The sequence below is a fragment of the Labrus mixtus genome, chromosome 6 (assembly GCF_963584025.1).
Source record: "Labrus mixtus chromosome 6, fLabMix1.1, whole genome shotgun sequence".
NCBI classification, from domain to species: domain Eukaryota; kingdom Metazoa; phylum Chordata; class Actinopteri; order Labriformes; family Labridae; genus Labrus; species Labrus mixtus.
In genome coordinates, this window is record NC_083617.1 from 29,254,411 (window position 1) to 29,269,130 (window position 14,720).

At 40.4% G+C, this 14,720-nt stretch overlaps 1 protein-coding gene across 1 annotated transcript in view; it reads left to right on the forward strand.

Annotated features, from left to right (window-relative positions):
* Positions 1-10,603, forward strand: part of LOC132975924 (dynein axonemal heavy chain 2-like) — a 71,065-nt gene extending 60,462 nt beyond the window's left edge. Inside the window, exons 82-87 of the mRNA XM_061040820.1 lie at positions 2,467-2,618; positions 2,925-3,039; positions 7,150-7,326; positions 7,740-7,814; positions 8,582-8,732; positions 9,993-10,603. Coding sequence (XP_060896803.1) covers positions 2,467-2,618; positions 2,925-3,039; positions 7,150-7,326; positions 7,740-7,814; positions 8,582-8,732; positions 9,993-10,147 — 825 coding nt within the window. The 3' untranslated portion in view covers positions 10,148-10,603. The remainder of the gene's footprint in view (positions 1-2,466; positions 2,619-2,924; positions 3,040-7,149; positions 7,327-7,739; positions 7,815-8,581; positions 8,733-9,992) is intronic.
* The last annotated feature ends 4,117 nt before the right edge of the window (positions 10,604-14,720 follow it).

Consider the following 14,720-nt stretch of genomic DNA (forward strand, 5'->3'; position numbering starts at 1 on the left):
GCACTTAAACTAACACAACTCTGACATTTACCCAAATCCAAAAAAAAGTGCAGCACAATAAAAATGACGAATGATGAAAAGAGAGAGAGAGCGAGAGAGTGCAGGCGCGCGCTCCGCAGGCTCCGTGCAAACAGAGCCTCTGTATTATAAGTCTCTGCCTTCAACATAGAAAAACTGCCTTTTTAAAAAAAATCGACTCCTGAGGAGTGTTAACACCAGAACCGCCAAGACTGTCTGACGGACGGTTTGGGTTTTTATAATACAAATAACTCTTTTTCAATAAAAACTACGAGCCTCTCATCCAATGACTTTTCTTAAATATGTGTCCTGTATGTTTTCTGAAGCCTATGTGTAACTAAAATAAAACACACAAGATTTCTGAGCATTTATACCTCTAACCGCTGCCGCCTTCATATTGACGGCAGTTGAAAATGATAAATTTCCCTGGATTGTTTTCGCTCGTTGTTTTATTTTTACGGGCACCGTAAATTTTGAGCACTTTTGCCGCAGGTATGTGCATTACATTACGCTGTCCAACAATATAATAAACTAAAAGTCATGTCTGTTTCATTTTTGTAGAATGTGTTTTAGCAACGGGAGACGTGGAGCAGCAGTAAAAAACGGCGCTCTAAAAAAGCCGACAGATATTGTAAATTAACATTTACATTTAAAAGGTTATCAATCCTGTCTTATGCTGATAGTCTATTTGGTTTGTAGATAAAAGTAAGTTGTGTTTAACTTATTATTTGTGTGCTTCTGAGCACAAACAGTTTCATTTGCATATGCCGTCTGAAAGACGGCTGCGGTGCTTGGAGGGGGGTCTAGAATGTTGGTGGTCCTAGTGTTAAGACAGCAAAATAGAGCAGAATCACATCAGCTTCAGAGCAAGAGAGAGAGAGAGAGAGAGAGAGGGTGAGCGACTGTCCGTACATGCATCAAAAAGTGAAGCTTCTCATGGCTCCGTTATGTACAGCTGCTTGCTGCCGATTGTACTGAACTCCAATAAATAACAGAATCTCTGTTAATGTAGGCCTACAGCTGCTTGCTGTTGTTTCAGTACTGAAATAAAAACGGAATATCGAGTGGAACTTTTCAAAACGCGAGGCGTACTCCTGTTGTTGTTTATGTCTGTGGCGCGCGCGAGTATAAATTGAGCAGATTAAAGTTGTTTGTTGCAAAAACTAGATTCATTTAGAGGGGAAAACACATTTGATATTAATACAACTCAATAGATACAAGACAGATAAGATAAGAGTATGACAAAAATAAAAAATGTCGTTTTATGCTGAACAGGTTTTTTTTTTTATATTGTGGAGATTTCTTTGCGTACCACCACAGGGAGCCCGCGTACCACCGGTGGTACGCGTACCATAGTTTGAGAACCACTGCTTTAAGGCATTCAACTTAAGTTGCTGTCAGTAATATATTAGAAGCAAATGCCAAATCATTTTGAAGACCAGCATTAATGACATCTGAATGTATTATATAAAAAAGGATTATTAGATTATCAAAAGTGATCCAGAAAAGTCATTTAATTGCTCAAGATGTATTAATGGTATTTGATATCAACAATGATGAATGTTAAAGATAATTTCCAACAAGTATTTCATTATCAGTTTCTTATGGATGTTTGCTTTTGACCTGACAATGGACACCTTGAAGGGTTAAATCCTGCTTATACCTTGGTTTAAAAAAATATCATTCCATTATCTTTTAATGTTTTCAATAAGATTATTTTTAAGTTTTTAAATAGGCATAACTACTTACCTAGTTATCTGAGGTTTGCCAAAGTGCTTGATTGAATACTTTAAAAAGGCACTCCCATTAAGTTCTAATGCCATGGGATTTCTTTTTAATACTGCTGTAAGTATAACAGCAACAACTCAGCAAACTAGATCATCTTTGAGACAGAAAGCTAACGGTATGCTTACAAGGCTCAGAGTTAAATATATTGCATTAATTTGATCTGAACAAAAATTGTTGCTGATGGATGATGTGCATCACCCTATCAATAAACCTTTTAGTGATATTTGTGATTATGGGAGCTGTTTTTTTTTCCGAGAAGACAAAAGGGTTATCATCAACAGTCCTACAGTAGGAACTATTAAAGGTCCAACTTGACTTGATGCAGCTTTAATATCTCATTCTGAAAGTCCACCTCCCGAGCACCGCCGAGGTGCCCTTGAGCAAGGCACCCAACCCCCCCATCAGCTCAGGAGTGCCCACTGTGGGCAGCCCCCTCACTCTGAGATCTCTCCATTAGTGCATGTCCATAGGATCCTGTTTGTGCATGTTTGTGTAGCATGTTAACTAGACAGTGTTAAAAACGAATTTCCCCTCACGGGATCAATAAAGTATAAATTATTATTATTATAAACTGTTTGCACTGCGTAAATGTGAGTGCAGTGCATTTATAAGTTAAACTGTCTCATCTTCTGTTGTAAAACATGTCATTCATGTTTGAAGGTATTAGAGCTGCTGTCAGATGTTCAAGGGAAGATCCCAGCATTGATTGACTTCGAGGGCACCCGGTCGTTGCTCCAGGACAACCCTTCACCTCTTAATGTGGTCCTTCTGCAAGAAATCCAGAGATACAACGCACTACTGGACACCATCATGTATGAACTATCTCTCCACTCTCTATCTCTGTGTGTGTGTGTGTGAGTGTTATGTGCTTTGTATGCATATACCATAGATTCTGCAATCAGCTGTTCTGACCATTTCCACAGCAGTTATTTGTCTCTGAAGTTACAGTCAGGATGGTGTACTCATGTGCTGTTTTATTTTTGTCGTTCTGTGTTCCATGTTTTTAGTGGTACGAATTTACAAATGTCTTGGCGGGCAAAACTAAAATAATACTCAAAGAAGAGACGATAACCAGAGTGTGTTGTTGTTGTTGTATCTTTGTGCATTTCATGTGTTAGTTCGTCCCTGGTGGAGCTGGAGAAAGGGATCAAAGGCTTAGTGGTGATGTCATCAAGCTTGGAGGAGATCTTCCACTGCATCTATGACACCCATGTACCACCACTGTGGGAGAAGGTACAAGACATATACACACACACACCAACAAACAGCAGCCAAAATATCACACTTCACGTAGTTCATTTTCTGTTTTTCAAGTGTCTAATTATGTTTTCATAAGAGGCTTTGCATGAAAATGTACTGCAAACGCATGCGTGTTTGTTTTTGTGTGCGTTTGCCTTGTTTTTTTTCATGGGGTGTAGCTTACCTCAGCCATTGAGGGCTGAACACAGCCAGCATCTGGGGACTAATCCATACAGTTAAAAGCAATGTACCTTCCAGGGCTGGCTCCACTTTCTGAAAAAGGACCATGAGCTCATTGTTACTTAGCCAACAGCTTATTACAGTACAATGTATGCACATATGGTGTGTTTGTTTTGATTTCCTTTTCTATGAGTAGTGGACAGCTATCAGGACTGCAGCCTCCAGCTCAGCCTTTTCATTCTACTGACCACGAAGCTAGACAACTTGCCCTGTTTCTCTATGTGCATATTTTGAATTACTCACTGTCTACTTCATCTTCATTAGCATGACATTCTTTCTCTATCTTCCATCAAGTGTTCCATCTCTTCTGCTCTTTTCTACGTCTTTATGTCTCGTCTGGTCTAAGCAGCAACAAGAAGTCCTGCTTATTTATCCCTCCATCCCTTCATCTCTCTGTTCTCCGCCTCTCCTTGGCATGGCAGCCTGTCATTAGTTCTGAACTCACAGACTCATGGCATTATGTAATTCTGTTTTTGTACAGAGCTCTGGTGATTCAGTTAGCGTTTTAAAATCTGTACAGCATATGTACATGTCATTTTTATTTATTTAAGATGTGCATATCTGTTACACAAAAGTATTAAAGGTAACATGTCACTGATTCCATCCATGCTAATTTTCCACTGAGAGGTAAATATATAAAAAGGATCCCAGGAACCAGACAAATCAGAAAGCTCATGTTTCATTTTTTTGATGGTGAATTTAACCCCCTCCTGCTTCAACAGTTTCCAATCCAGCCTTATAAAGGGGAAGCCAAACGCAGCAATTCATCTATATAAATGATGCAAAGTCATTTTTGTAAACAAACAAAAAAGTAAAAAAATAACGATTGCTGATATACAGTGGGTCTGGAAAGTATTCAGACCCCTTTACATTTTTCACTCTTTGTTTCATTGCAGCCATTTGCTAAAATCAAAAAAGTTCATTTTATTTCTCATTAATGTACACTCAGCACCCCATCTTGACAGAAAAAAAACAGAAATGTAGAAATTTTTGCAAATTTATTAAAAAAGAAAAACTGAAATATCACATGGTCATAAGTATTCAGACCCTTTGCTGTGACACTCATATTTAACTCACATGCTGTCCATTTCTTCTGATCCTCCTTGAGATGGTTCTGCTCCTTCATTGGAGTCCAGCTGTGTTTAATTAAACACAGGACTGGACTTGATTAGGAAAGGCACACACCTGTCTATATAAGACCTTACAGCTCACAGTGCATGTCAGAGCAAATGAGAATCATGAGGTCGAAGGAACTGCCCAAGGAGCTCAGAGACAGAATTGTGGCAAGGCACAGATCTGGCTAAGGTTACAAAAGAATTTCTGCAGCACTCAAGGTTCCTAAGAGCACAGTGGCCTCCATAATCCTTAAATGGAAGAAGTTTGGGACGACCAGAACTCTTCCTAGACCTGGCCGTCAAGCCAAACTGAGCAATCGTGGGAGAAGAGCCTTGGTGAGAGAGGTAAAGAAAAACCCAAAGATCACTGTGGCTGAGCTCCAGAGATGCAGTAGGGAGATGGGAGAAAGTTCCAGAAAGTCAACTATCACTGCAGCCCTCCACCAGTCGGGGCTTTATGGCAGAGTGGCCCGACGGAAGCCTCTCCTCAGTGCAACACATATGAAAGCCTGCATAGAGTTTGCCAAAAAACACATGAAGGACTCCCAGACTATGAGAAAGAAGATTCTCTGGTCTGATGAGACCAAGATTGAACTTTTTGGCTTTAATTCTAAGCGGTATGTGTGGAGAAAACCAGGCACTGCTCATCACCTGCCCAATACAATCCCAACAGTGAAACATGGTGGTGGCAGCATCATGCTATGGGGGTGTTTTTCAGCTGCAGGGACAGGACGACTGGTTGCAATTGAAGGAAAGATGAATGCGGCCAAGTACAGAGATATCCTGGAAGAAAACCTCTTCCAGAGTGCTCAGGACCTCAGACTGGGCCGAAGGCTCACCTTCCAACAAGACAATGACCCTAAGCACACAGCTAAAATAACAAAGGAGTGGCTTCGGAACAACTCTGTGACCATTCTTGACTGGCCCAGCCAGAGCCCTGACCTAAACCCAATTGAGCATCTCTGGAGAGACCTGAAAATGGCTGTCCACCAACGTTCATCATCCAACCTGACAGAACTGGAGAGGATCTGCAAGGAAGAATGGCAGAGGATCCCCAAATCCAGGTGTGAAAAACTTGTTGCATCATTCCCAAGAAGACTCATGGCTGTACTAGCTCAAAAGGATGCTTCTACTCAATACTGAGCAAAGGGTCTGAATACTTATGACCATGTGATATTTCAGTTTTTCTTTTTTAATAAATTTGCAAAAATTTCTACATTTCTGTTTTTTTTCTGTCAAGATGGGGTGCTGAGTGTACATTAATGAGAAATAAAATGAACTTTTTTGATTTTAGCAAATGGCTGCAATGAAACAAAGAGTGAAAAATGTAAAGGGGTCTGAATACTTTCCAGACCCACTGTATATGTATGTAACATTCTGTCACTGCTTCAGTATTAAAAGAATGACAGTTTTTTAGATACTATGGAAAGTGGTGGATACTAAATTATTACTGGTCAAATGTCTGTGTATAAGGATCAACTAAGTGCCTTATAAAAGGTTGGAACTAGTGCTTTGCAACCTCTGCCTTCCTCACATGTGTAACTGCTCATATTGGTTTCAGTGTCTTGTTGGTCTGTGGTCTGTACCAGTTAAGAGGGCCCTTGGGAATCAGAAACTAAACATAGAAGTTACATCATATTATGTACAAATTGGACGGGCTTACATCCCCATTAATGTCTTTAGGTCATCAACTGAGGCTGTGCATTTATGCATGGTAGACTGTGTCTAGATAGAAAGGGTGAGGCAGGTAGCATAACACATCATAAGAACAGATAGAAAAGATTTGCATGTAACAAAAACTTGGGAACCAAATTAGAGATGTGAAACGTATGTCAGAACAAGACTAAGACCCTAACCCCTTACTCAATGCTAGATCTGCAAAGACAAGCATTCCTGAGGCACCACAGCCAAGTTCCTCTTTCTTTCACCTTTAGCATAGAAGACTCCTGATTGGCTGTGGACCAGCTCAAAGCGGCTCAAATATTCAGACAATAGACGAGTTTCCAGGCTTAAAGCAGTGGGTATGAATAGGACCATGGTTAGTGCAAAGATGCCTGAATGAAAGTGACATCAACTCAGAAGATATTTTAATTAGTCTTCAGCCGTACTGTTATGCAGGTTGAACTCAGTTTCCGTTCTTTTGTTTTCACTGTCAAACATGGTAAGACTACAAGCATTGAGCAGATTTTTGATGAATGGAGTAATTAAGACTTTAAAGTCAATAAAGTCTTTTGAAAGACCAAAAAAGATTATTTATTATCCCTGAAAGATTTAAGAAAGCAGAGGGTATACATACAGTTTGTCTTTTTGCCAACATATTAAATGTAAATCTTTCAGAATATAAATGGCACTACCTTTGTTTCTATATCGACTTGAACTGAATGATTGGACTTATAGGGAAAATCATTATTTCTTCCTTTACTTGTATTTGACTCTGAATATTTCACTATGTGTGTGATATGACAGATTATGTAAGAATAGATCTTCTGAGGTTATCTCATGTCAATATTAAATCAGCAAAAGGTTTCATATTAAGATCTCACCTCACTTCAAATATCCACACATTTCTCCCAAATCTTTTCTGTATCCAGCTACATGTTTATAGAGACCAGTAATACTGTACTAGACATAACCTGCTCCCATTATGAGCAGCTACCATCAGCTGGTGAACATGGAATGACTGTAGAATTGCCTTGTGTCTCTTTTTCTGTCTCCTTCACTCTCTTCTATATGTCATTATGTCCAACAGGCTTACCCCTCCCTGAAGCCCCTGGCAGCTTGGACCAGGGATCTTTGCCAGCGAGTTACTCAGTTTGCACGCTGGGCTGAGACGGTTCAGCCCCCCACCTTGTTCTGGCTCTCTGGCTTCACCTTTCCAAACAGTTTCCTCACTGCTGTTCTGCAGTCCTCTGCTCGACAGAACAATGTGAGTTCACACAACCTCATACACGCAGAAGAAAACAGTTATATAGTAACACCACAACAGGAAGCTGTATTTTAACTTATAAAGCACATGATTCTAAAACAAGTTTAAAATGTTGAAATATGAACATCAGGATTACTGTATGTGCATCACCAACAATAACAATAAAAACTCCTGTAACACCCACTGGTGATCAGATATTAACTGAGGTCAGAATAACAGAAATCTTATCCTACCTAACATTCTTTTCTGATGTTTTTATTTTGGAGTCCATACATTTATCTAGGCTCTGAATGGATCTTACAGCCAACCACCACACAGTTTAACATTACACATAATAACTTACATTATTCATCTAATGATAAACTTGTGTTCATGCCTGTTAGTCACAATGTCTCTTCGAAACTCTTTTGCAGATTTCAGTGGATACTCTGTCTTGGGAGTTTGTAGTGTCCACTGTAGATGACAGCAACCTCCTCTCCCCGCCTAAGGTGACTCCTTATACACAAATGTCTCTTTCATTTGAATTTTCATTCAAAGCAGGACACTTTATACCTCTGTCTTCTTCTTTTCCTTAAATCTGTTCTTGCATTTTAAATAGATGCATGAGGCAGTTTTACAACTCATATTTAGACTTATTTTGTTTTGTTTTATTTCTTCCTTCACTTTCATTTTCTACCCATGTCCTTTCTTACCTCCACTCCTGTGCATGTATTCACAAACATTCTGAGAGTACTCCAAGAGAGCGATCCCTAATGAGATCCACCATAAACATGATCCCTGCACGATCCCATCTGTAGCCTTAAATGAACTCACTGTCCTTCAGTGTTTGGAGAACATTTCTTCTATCCGTCTTCACGTTGCTTGAGAAACTGTTGAGTCTCTAAAAAGTCCTCCTCACTACTCCTAACTGTTTATCACCTGGGGAGCTCTCTTGAAGGGGAAAACAGCTGTGAATAACGATTATCTATACCAGGATCTTGTGTTAACTTTAAGAGGAAATTCTTTTTTTAAAATGTCACTATGAGAAACCTTACTTTTCATTATGTCCTATATATCTAACTCATGTTCATCCATCTCTCTTTCCTCCTCCCCCATTACACCTCCCATCTCCCTTGTTTTCTGCCTCTTCTTTGTCCATCATATTGCATTATCTTATTGAAATGTCTCACCTCCAAACAGGAGTCAGCTTCACAGTTCCCTGATTGTCCTCTCCTTTTTATTCTTGTTTCTCTGCTTCTCCACATCCACCCTTTAGGATGGGGTATTTATCCGAGGTCTGTTCCTGGAGGGGGCTGGTTGGGACAAGAAGAACTCTTGTCTGGTAGAAGCAGAACCAATGCAGATGGTCTGTCCCATTCCAACCATTAACTTCAAACCTGTGGAAAACCGCAAGAAGATGTCCAAGAGTGAGTTGTTCTAGACTTTCAAACAGAAATGTTCTACTCTATTCCACCAACTGTCTTCCTTAATCATGCCCAATGTCAATCAATCAATCAATCAACCAACCAACCAATCAATCAATCAGTCAGTCAGTCAGTCAGTCAATCAATCAGTCACTCAATCAGTCACTCAATCAGTCAATCAATCAATCAACCAGTCAGTCAATCAATCAACCAACCAACCAACCAGTCAGTCAGTCAATCAATCAATCAACCAACCAGTCAGTCAATCAATCAATCAACCAACCAACCAGTCAGTCAGTCAGTCAATCAATCAATCAACCAACCAGTCAGTCAGTCAGTCAATCAATCAACCAACCAACCAACCAATCATCAATCAACCAACCAGTCAATCAATCAATCAACCAACCAACCAACCAACCAACCATTCAACCAACCAGTCAGTCAGTCAATCAACCAACCAACCAGGCAGTCAGTCAGTCAATCAATCAACCAACCAACCAGTCAGTCAGTCAGTCAGTCAGTCAGTCAATCAATCAATCAACCAACCAGTCAGTCAATCAATCAATCAACCAACCAACCAACCAATCATCAATCAACCAACCAGTCAGTCAATCAATCAATCAATCAACCAACCATTCAACCAACCAGTCAGTCAGTCAATCAACCAACCAACCAACCAGTCAGTCAGTCAGTCAATCAATCAATCAATCAACCAACCAGTCAGTCAGTCAGTCAATCAATCAACCAACCAGTCAGTCAGTCAGTCAGTCAGTCAATCAATCAGCCAGCCAGCCAGCCAGCCAATCAATCAATCAACCAACCAGTCAGTCAATCAATCAACCAACCAACCAACCAATCCTTAATCAATCAACCAACCAACCAACCAACCAACCAATCAATCAACCAATCAATCAACCAACCAGTCAGTCAGTCAATCAATCAACCAACCAATCATCAATCAATCAACCAACCAAACAACCAACCAACCAACCAATCATCAATCAATCAACCAACCAACCAATCATCAATCAATCAACCAACCAACCAAACAACCAATCAACCAACCAGTCAGTCAGTTAATCAATCAATCAATCAATCATCCAACCAACCAACCAACCAACTATTGGTGTTGTGCCAATTAAAAACAAATGTTATCTGAAGACCCATCATGAATCCATCGTCATGAGCACAGCACTAAGTAAGAGTTCCTTTGAGATCAGAACCAGACTAACTCTGTCTTTGTCCCTCTCTGTTTGTGTTCAGGTATGTACCTGTGTCCGTGTTACTTCTACCCAGTTCGATCGGGCGGGGCAGGCAGAGCTTCTTTTGTGGTCAGCATTGAACTCAAATCTGGAGCTGTGACCCCAGACCACTGGATCAAAAGAGGAACTGCACTTCTACTGAGCCTAGACAACTAAGGGACTATACACACTCACACATTGACTCTTTTTTATTTTAATTTGTTTTAATTTTTAAAGGCTACAAGGCCACAACAGAGGATAAATGACATGTTGATTCTGTAACTTCTCTTCACATGCAAGGTAACAATAGTGCTGAGTCACTCCTAAAGACATTTGAGTTGGTCTCTTTCTGGTCTGATTTGTTTCTCTCTTTTGTCTTATTTCCATTATGTCAGCTTACCGATAAGTCACCTCATAACAGACCTACATCAGCCTTTCCATGCTGACATAGACACACACAAACACACACACATACACACATACACCGGGGATAGTCTCCTGCTGTGAGGTGGAACCTTGCTTCTTTGTAACATCTGGACAAAGTTACTGTCTGCTCATGTAAGGGTCTCTATGTGCTCATTGAATCTTTGACAAAACACTTCAGAAAAAATACAGCCACACAATATCTGCTCTATGACATGAATGAGAATGAATGCTTCAGTTATTAAAAAAAAACAAAAAACATATTTTCCTTATTTTTTTTATTGAGTGTGTGAAATATTGCTTCTGTCACGGATCGAGAAAACTAAGAGGAGGACCCAGATGCAGATCTAACAAAATATATTTATTTAAACAAAAAGGCCAAAGGCAAACACACAACTTACTAAAGGAGAAAACTAACCACGAGGAAACCACAAGTAGTACTAGAGCATGAGGAAAACAGACATCTACTGACACTGATAACTGACATACAAACATCTGACATAACTACAATGAACTGACACAGAAGGGAAGAAACACAGAGACTAAATAGACATGGGTAATCAGACACAGGTGAGACTAACGACACAGGTGAAGACAATCAGGGCAATCACACTGGAGGGAAACACAGGCAGGAATGAACACAAGAAACACTGGAGACTAGAACTACAACATAAATCAAGAAACATGAAGATACACAGAGAACTCAATAATGTAACATAACCACTAGAACAAAGAAACACAAGGATAAGAAACTACAAAATAAAACAGGAAACACTTAAGACTAAACTATGAAACATTAAGACAAAAACACACAAGGGAAACAAGCAACACTAGGATGGACAGGAGAAATTAAAACATGGAAACCTAAACACTAAAATACAAAACTAAATAAGACCAAATCATGACAGCTTCCTGGTTTTGGCTCACATGGAATTTAAAAATCCAGGAAATACAAATAAATGAATATCTTTATTGAAACAAAATCTACAGTTACTGGTAGCTTTACATTATTCAGTGAAAAAGTATTTTGTATCCCTAGTTTTGACCACTCAGATACACAGTTGGAAACACGCACACACACATACACACACAAAATGTCAATTTTTTACAGCAGAAATAAACATGTTGAGGCCTACAAAAAATGTTGGTCTTAATAGGTCATGTTTGTATCAGCACACACTTTACGGGCAGTGGTGATTCTAGGGTTTGTTCGGGCCCTAGGCAAAAAATAATTGGGGGCCCCTCAAACCAGCATTCATTATTATTATTCACTCCCATACAGATAATTCCTCTTAATTTTCCTTCGGTAACTTTCATTGACAAATTTTGGTTTTCACAGCAATAGGGCATTGGACAACTAGCAGGGAATAGAGAGTAATTGCTGTCAGATGGGGCCCCCTTTGGGAGGTTTTCTACTCATTGCAAAGTTTTGCACATTTTGAGGCACTTCTGTGATTTAAGGTTTGTCAGCCCTTGGGGGCCCACTGGCCACTGCCTATTGACAAGCAGCACCTCTGTTTATGGGGGCTGAATTGTTTAAAAACTTGTCTGTATTGATTTTGTGAAGTATAAAGGTAATTCATAATAAGGGGCGTGGCTGATCTGACTGATGGGCGGGAGAATTGTAGCTGTTTGTCAGAAGGCTTAAGGTCCACCTCAGATCCAGCTCTTTGCCTGACCAAAACTTCCTTATATTACGCATTCCCTTCTCTTTCCACTTAGCTTTTTCTTGGACACATCTCACCTGCCCTTTTTGCATCAAACCATCCATGTTCTCTCTTACACCCTTCACTGCCTCATCCTTCCTCTATGTTGCTTCACCTTCAGGACAGTTTAGAGCATTGAGGTTGTGCTCCATGTGTCAGAACTTGTTCTTCACATAGCCCCCTCATTGGTTTTTCCTTTACACAACCACCTGCTTTAAAGGCTGTTTGTGCAATCTGTCCCTGTTTTTACTGTATTGTTCTACTCCATTATCCATGTGGTTCGAATAAGCAGTTACAATCATTGGCATATCTGCCATCTGATAGACCATCGTCAGTACAATACAGTTGTTGGTGGGCACAAATGCTGAAGGATTGGGTGCCGGTGATGAGGTAATGGTTATGGCTGTGGCAACTGCACAGAATTCATTCAGTGCTGATGCCTTTTGTCAGTAATCTGCACTAAAACACATTGTAGACTTAACTCAGTCAGAAAGGCCTTTTTATAGCCTGTCAGACTGACGGCCAGTTAGACTAATGAAAAATGACAAAGTACTTCAAATGTACTCAGACTTCTTCTACAGTCTATTTTTTACTGTTCTGTCTTTACTGTATCTGAGCATTTTTATTTGCCTTTTTAAAAAATCTTTTATTTAGAATTAGAAATATGACTGGTAAGATCATTGCTGTGATGCTCCGTTATGTGAGCGATGGTAAACTGAGTCTGTACCTGGATGAGGATGAGGAGAGTCCCTGGGACGCACTCAAGTGCCTCATTGCTGGAATCAAATATGAAGGTCGTGTCAGATCATTGAGATATCTTTTAAGCTCAAATGTAGTGGCTTGATCTTGCTTTTCGAAAGTTTGAGCCACTGAGGGGCTGATAGCCTACCGTACTTAATTGATGCGTTGTTTCCGTGTTTCGTGGCAATAATTCAATTAACTCCGTGCTGTCACACTCAAACGGGTTTATCTGAATCGTTCATTTACAATACATGTTCTGGTCGTTTACATACACTTATTCCATTATAACTTGAATGTACAACAAAGCCAGGATAAATGTTCCATTCACGATACATTTTAACTGCGGTCAAAAACTGTGTGCCTCTCACGGTGGGCTGCTCACCTGCTGCTCGTCCGTGATTAACTCTTCTTCTACTTGTAACCTTCCCAACACCAAAGCGAATGTGCCCCCTGCTGTGACCACAAGGAACTACCACAGAGCACACATACATACTGAACACACAAATGGCTCTAACACGCCGGCCCCTAATTGTTTATGGCACTTACATAACAATTACCTTCAAATGTAACACACAGAGCCATCACGTAAGCAATAACATACAAATTGTACCACATCCCAAATATAACCTTGTTTTAGTCAGCATTGAGATTAATAGTGACCTCTAACAACTTGTAACTTCCTGCAGCAGACAAAGCTTAGTGACAGGTCTTTCCAAGATGCTTGTCTTTGTCTGGAGACGCACAGAGCGTACAAAGCCTTTTCTGTCTGGGAAAGTTTCCAACACTCTACCAAGAAGCCAGGATCCACGTGGAGCTCCAGAATCCACTACAACAACAATGTCTCCGGGAAGGAAATTTCTCCTCTCTTGATTCCATTTTGTCCGCTCTTGAAGTAAAGGGAGGTACTCCTGTACCCATCTTTTCCAGAAAAGATCTGGGATGTATTGGACTTGTTTCCATCTCCTTTTAACGTATACATCGTTCTTGCTAAAGAGTCCAGGTGGTAAGACTGGTTTACCTTTCATCAACAGAATGTGGTTAGGAGTGAGAGGTTCGAGATCGTTGGGATCATCTGAAAGCTTAGTGAGAGGACGATCATTCAATATGGCCTCGACCTCGCACAACACTCTGTGGAGTCCATCATCATCCAAGATTTGCTGATGTAATACAGAAGTGAGTACTTTCCTGACCATCCGGATGACACGTTCCCAGACTCCGCCGTGGTGCGATGCTGAAGGCGGGTTAAAGTTCCACTGAACACCTTCCTGCAGTAGAACTCCCTGTATCCGACTGTGATTCAAGGATGTTACTGCTTCCCTCAGCTCTTTCTCTGCTCCAACAAAATTTGTGCCATTATCTGAACGCATTGAAACCACTTGTCCTCTTCGGCTGATGAACCTTCGTAAAGCATTAATACATGCATCCGTATCCAATGATGGAGCCACTTCCAAATGGACAGCTCTGCTGGCCAGGCAGGTAAAGATGACACCATAACGCTTACAAAGACTTCTACCTCTCCTTACTTCGATAGGTCCGAAGTAATCTACTCCGACATTTGTGAAAGGAGGGAGATCAGGAAGAACCCTTTCCTTTGGTAGGTTGGATTTTTTGTTCGCCTACAGTTCCCTTATATCGCCTACAGAAACAACATTGCGATATAATTTTCCTCACAGCTGAATTGGCACTTGTTATCCAAAACCTTTTGCGCAGCCTTGACAGTGTATGATTTCTTCCACTGTGGCCCACTTGTTGGTGAATGTGCCTCAATATGAGTGTGGAGATGTATTGATCTTTTGAGAGAATGAGAGGATGCTTTGTCTCTTCTGGCAGAGCTGCCTTACTCAATCGACCTCCAACTCTCAAAAGTCCATCTTTGAAGC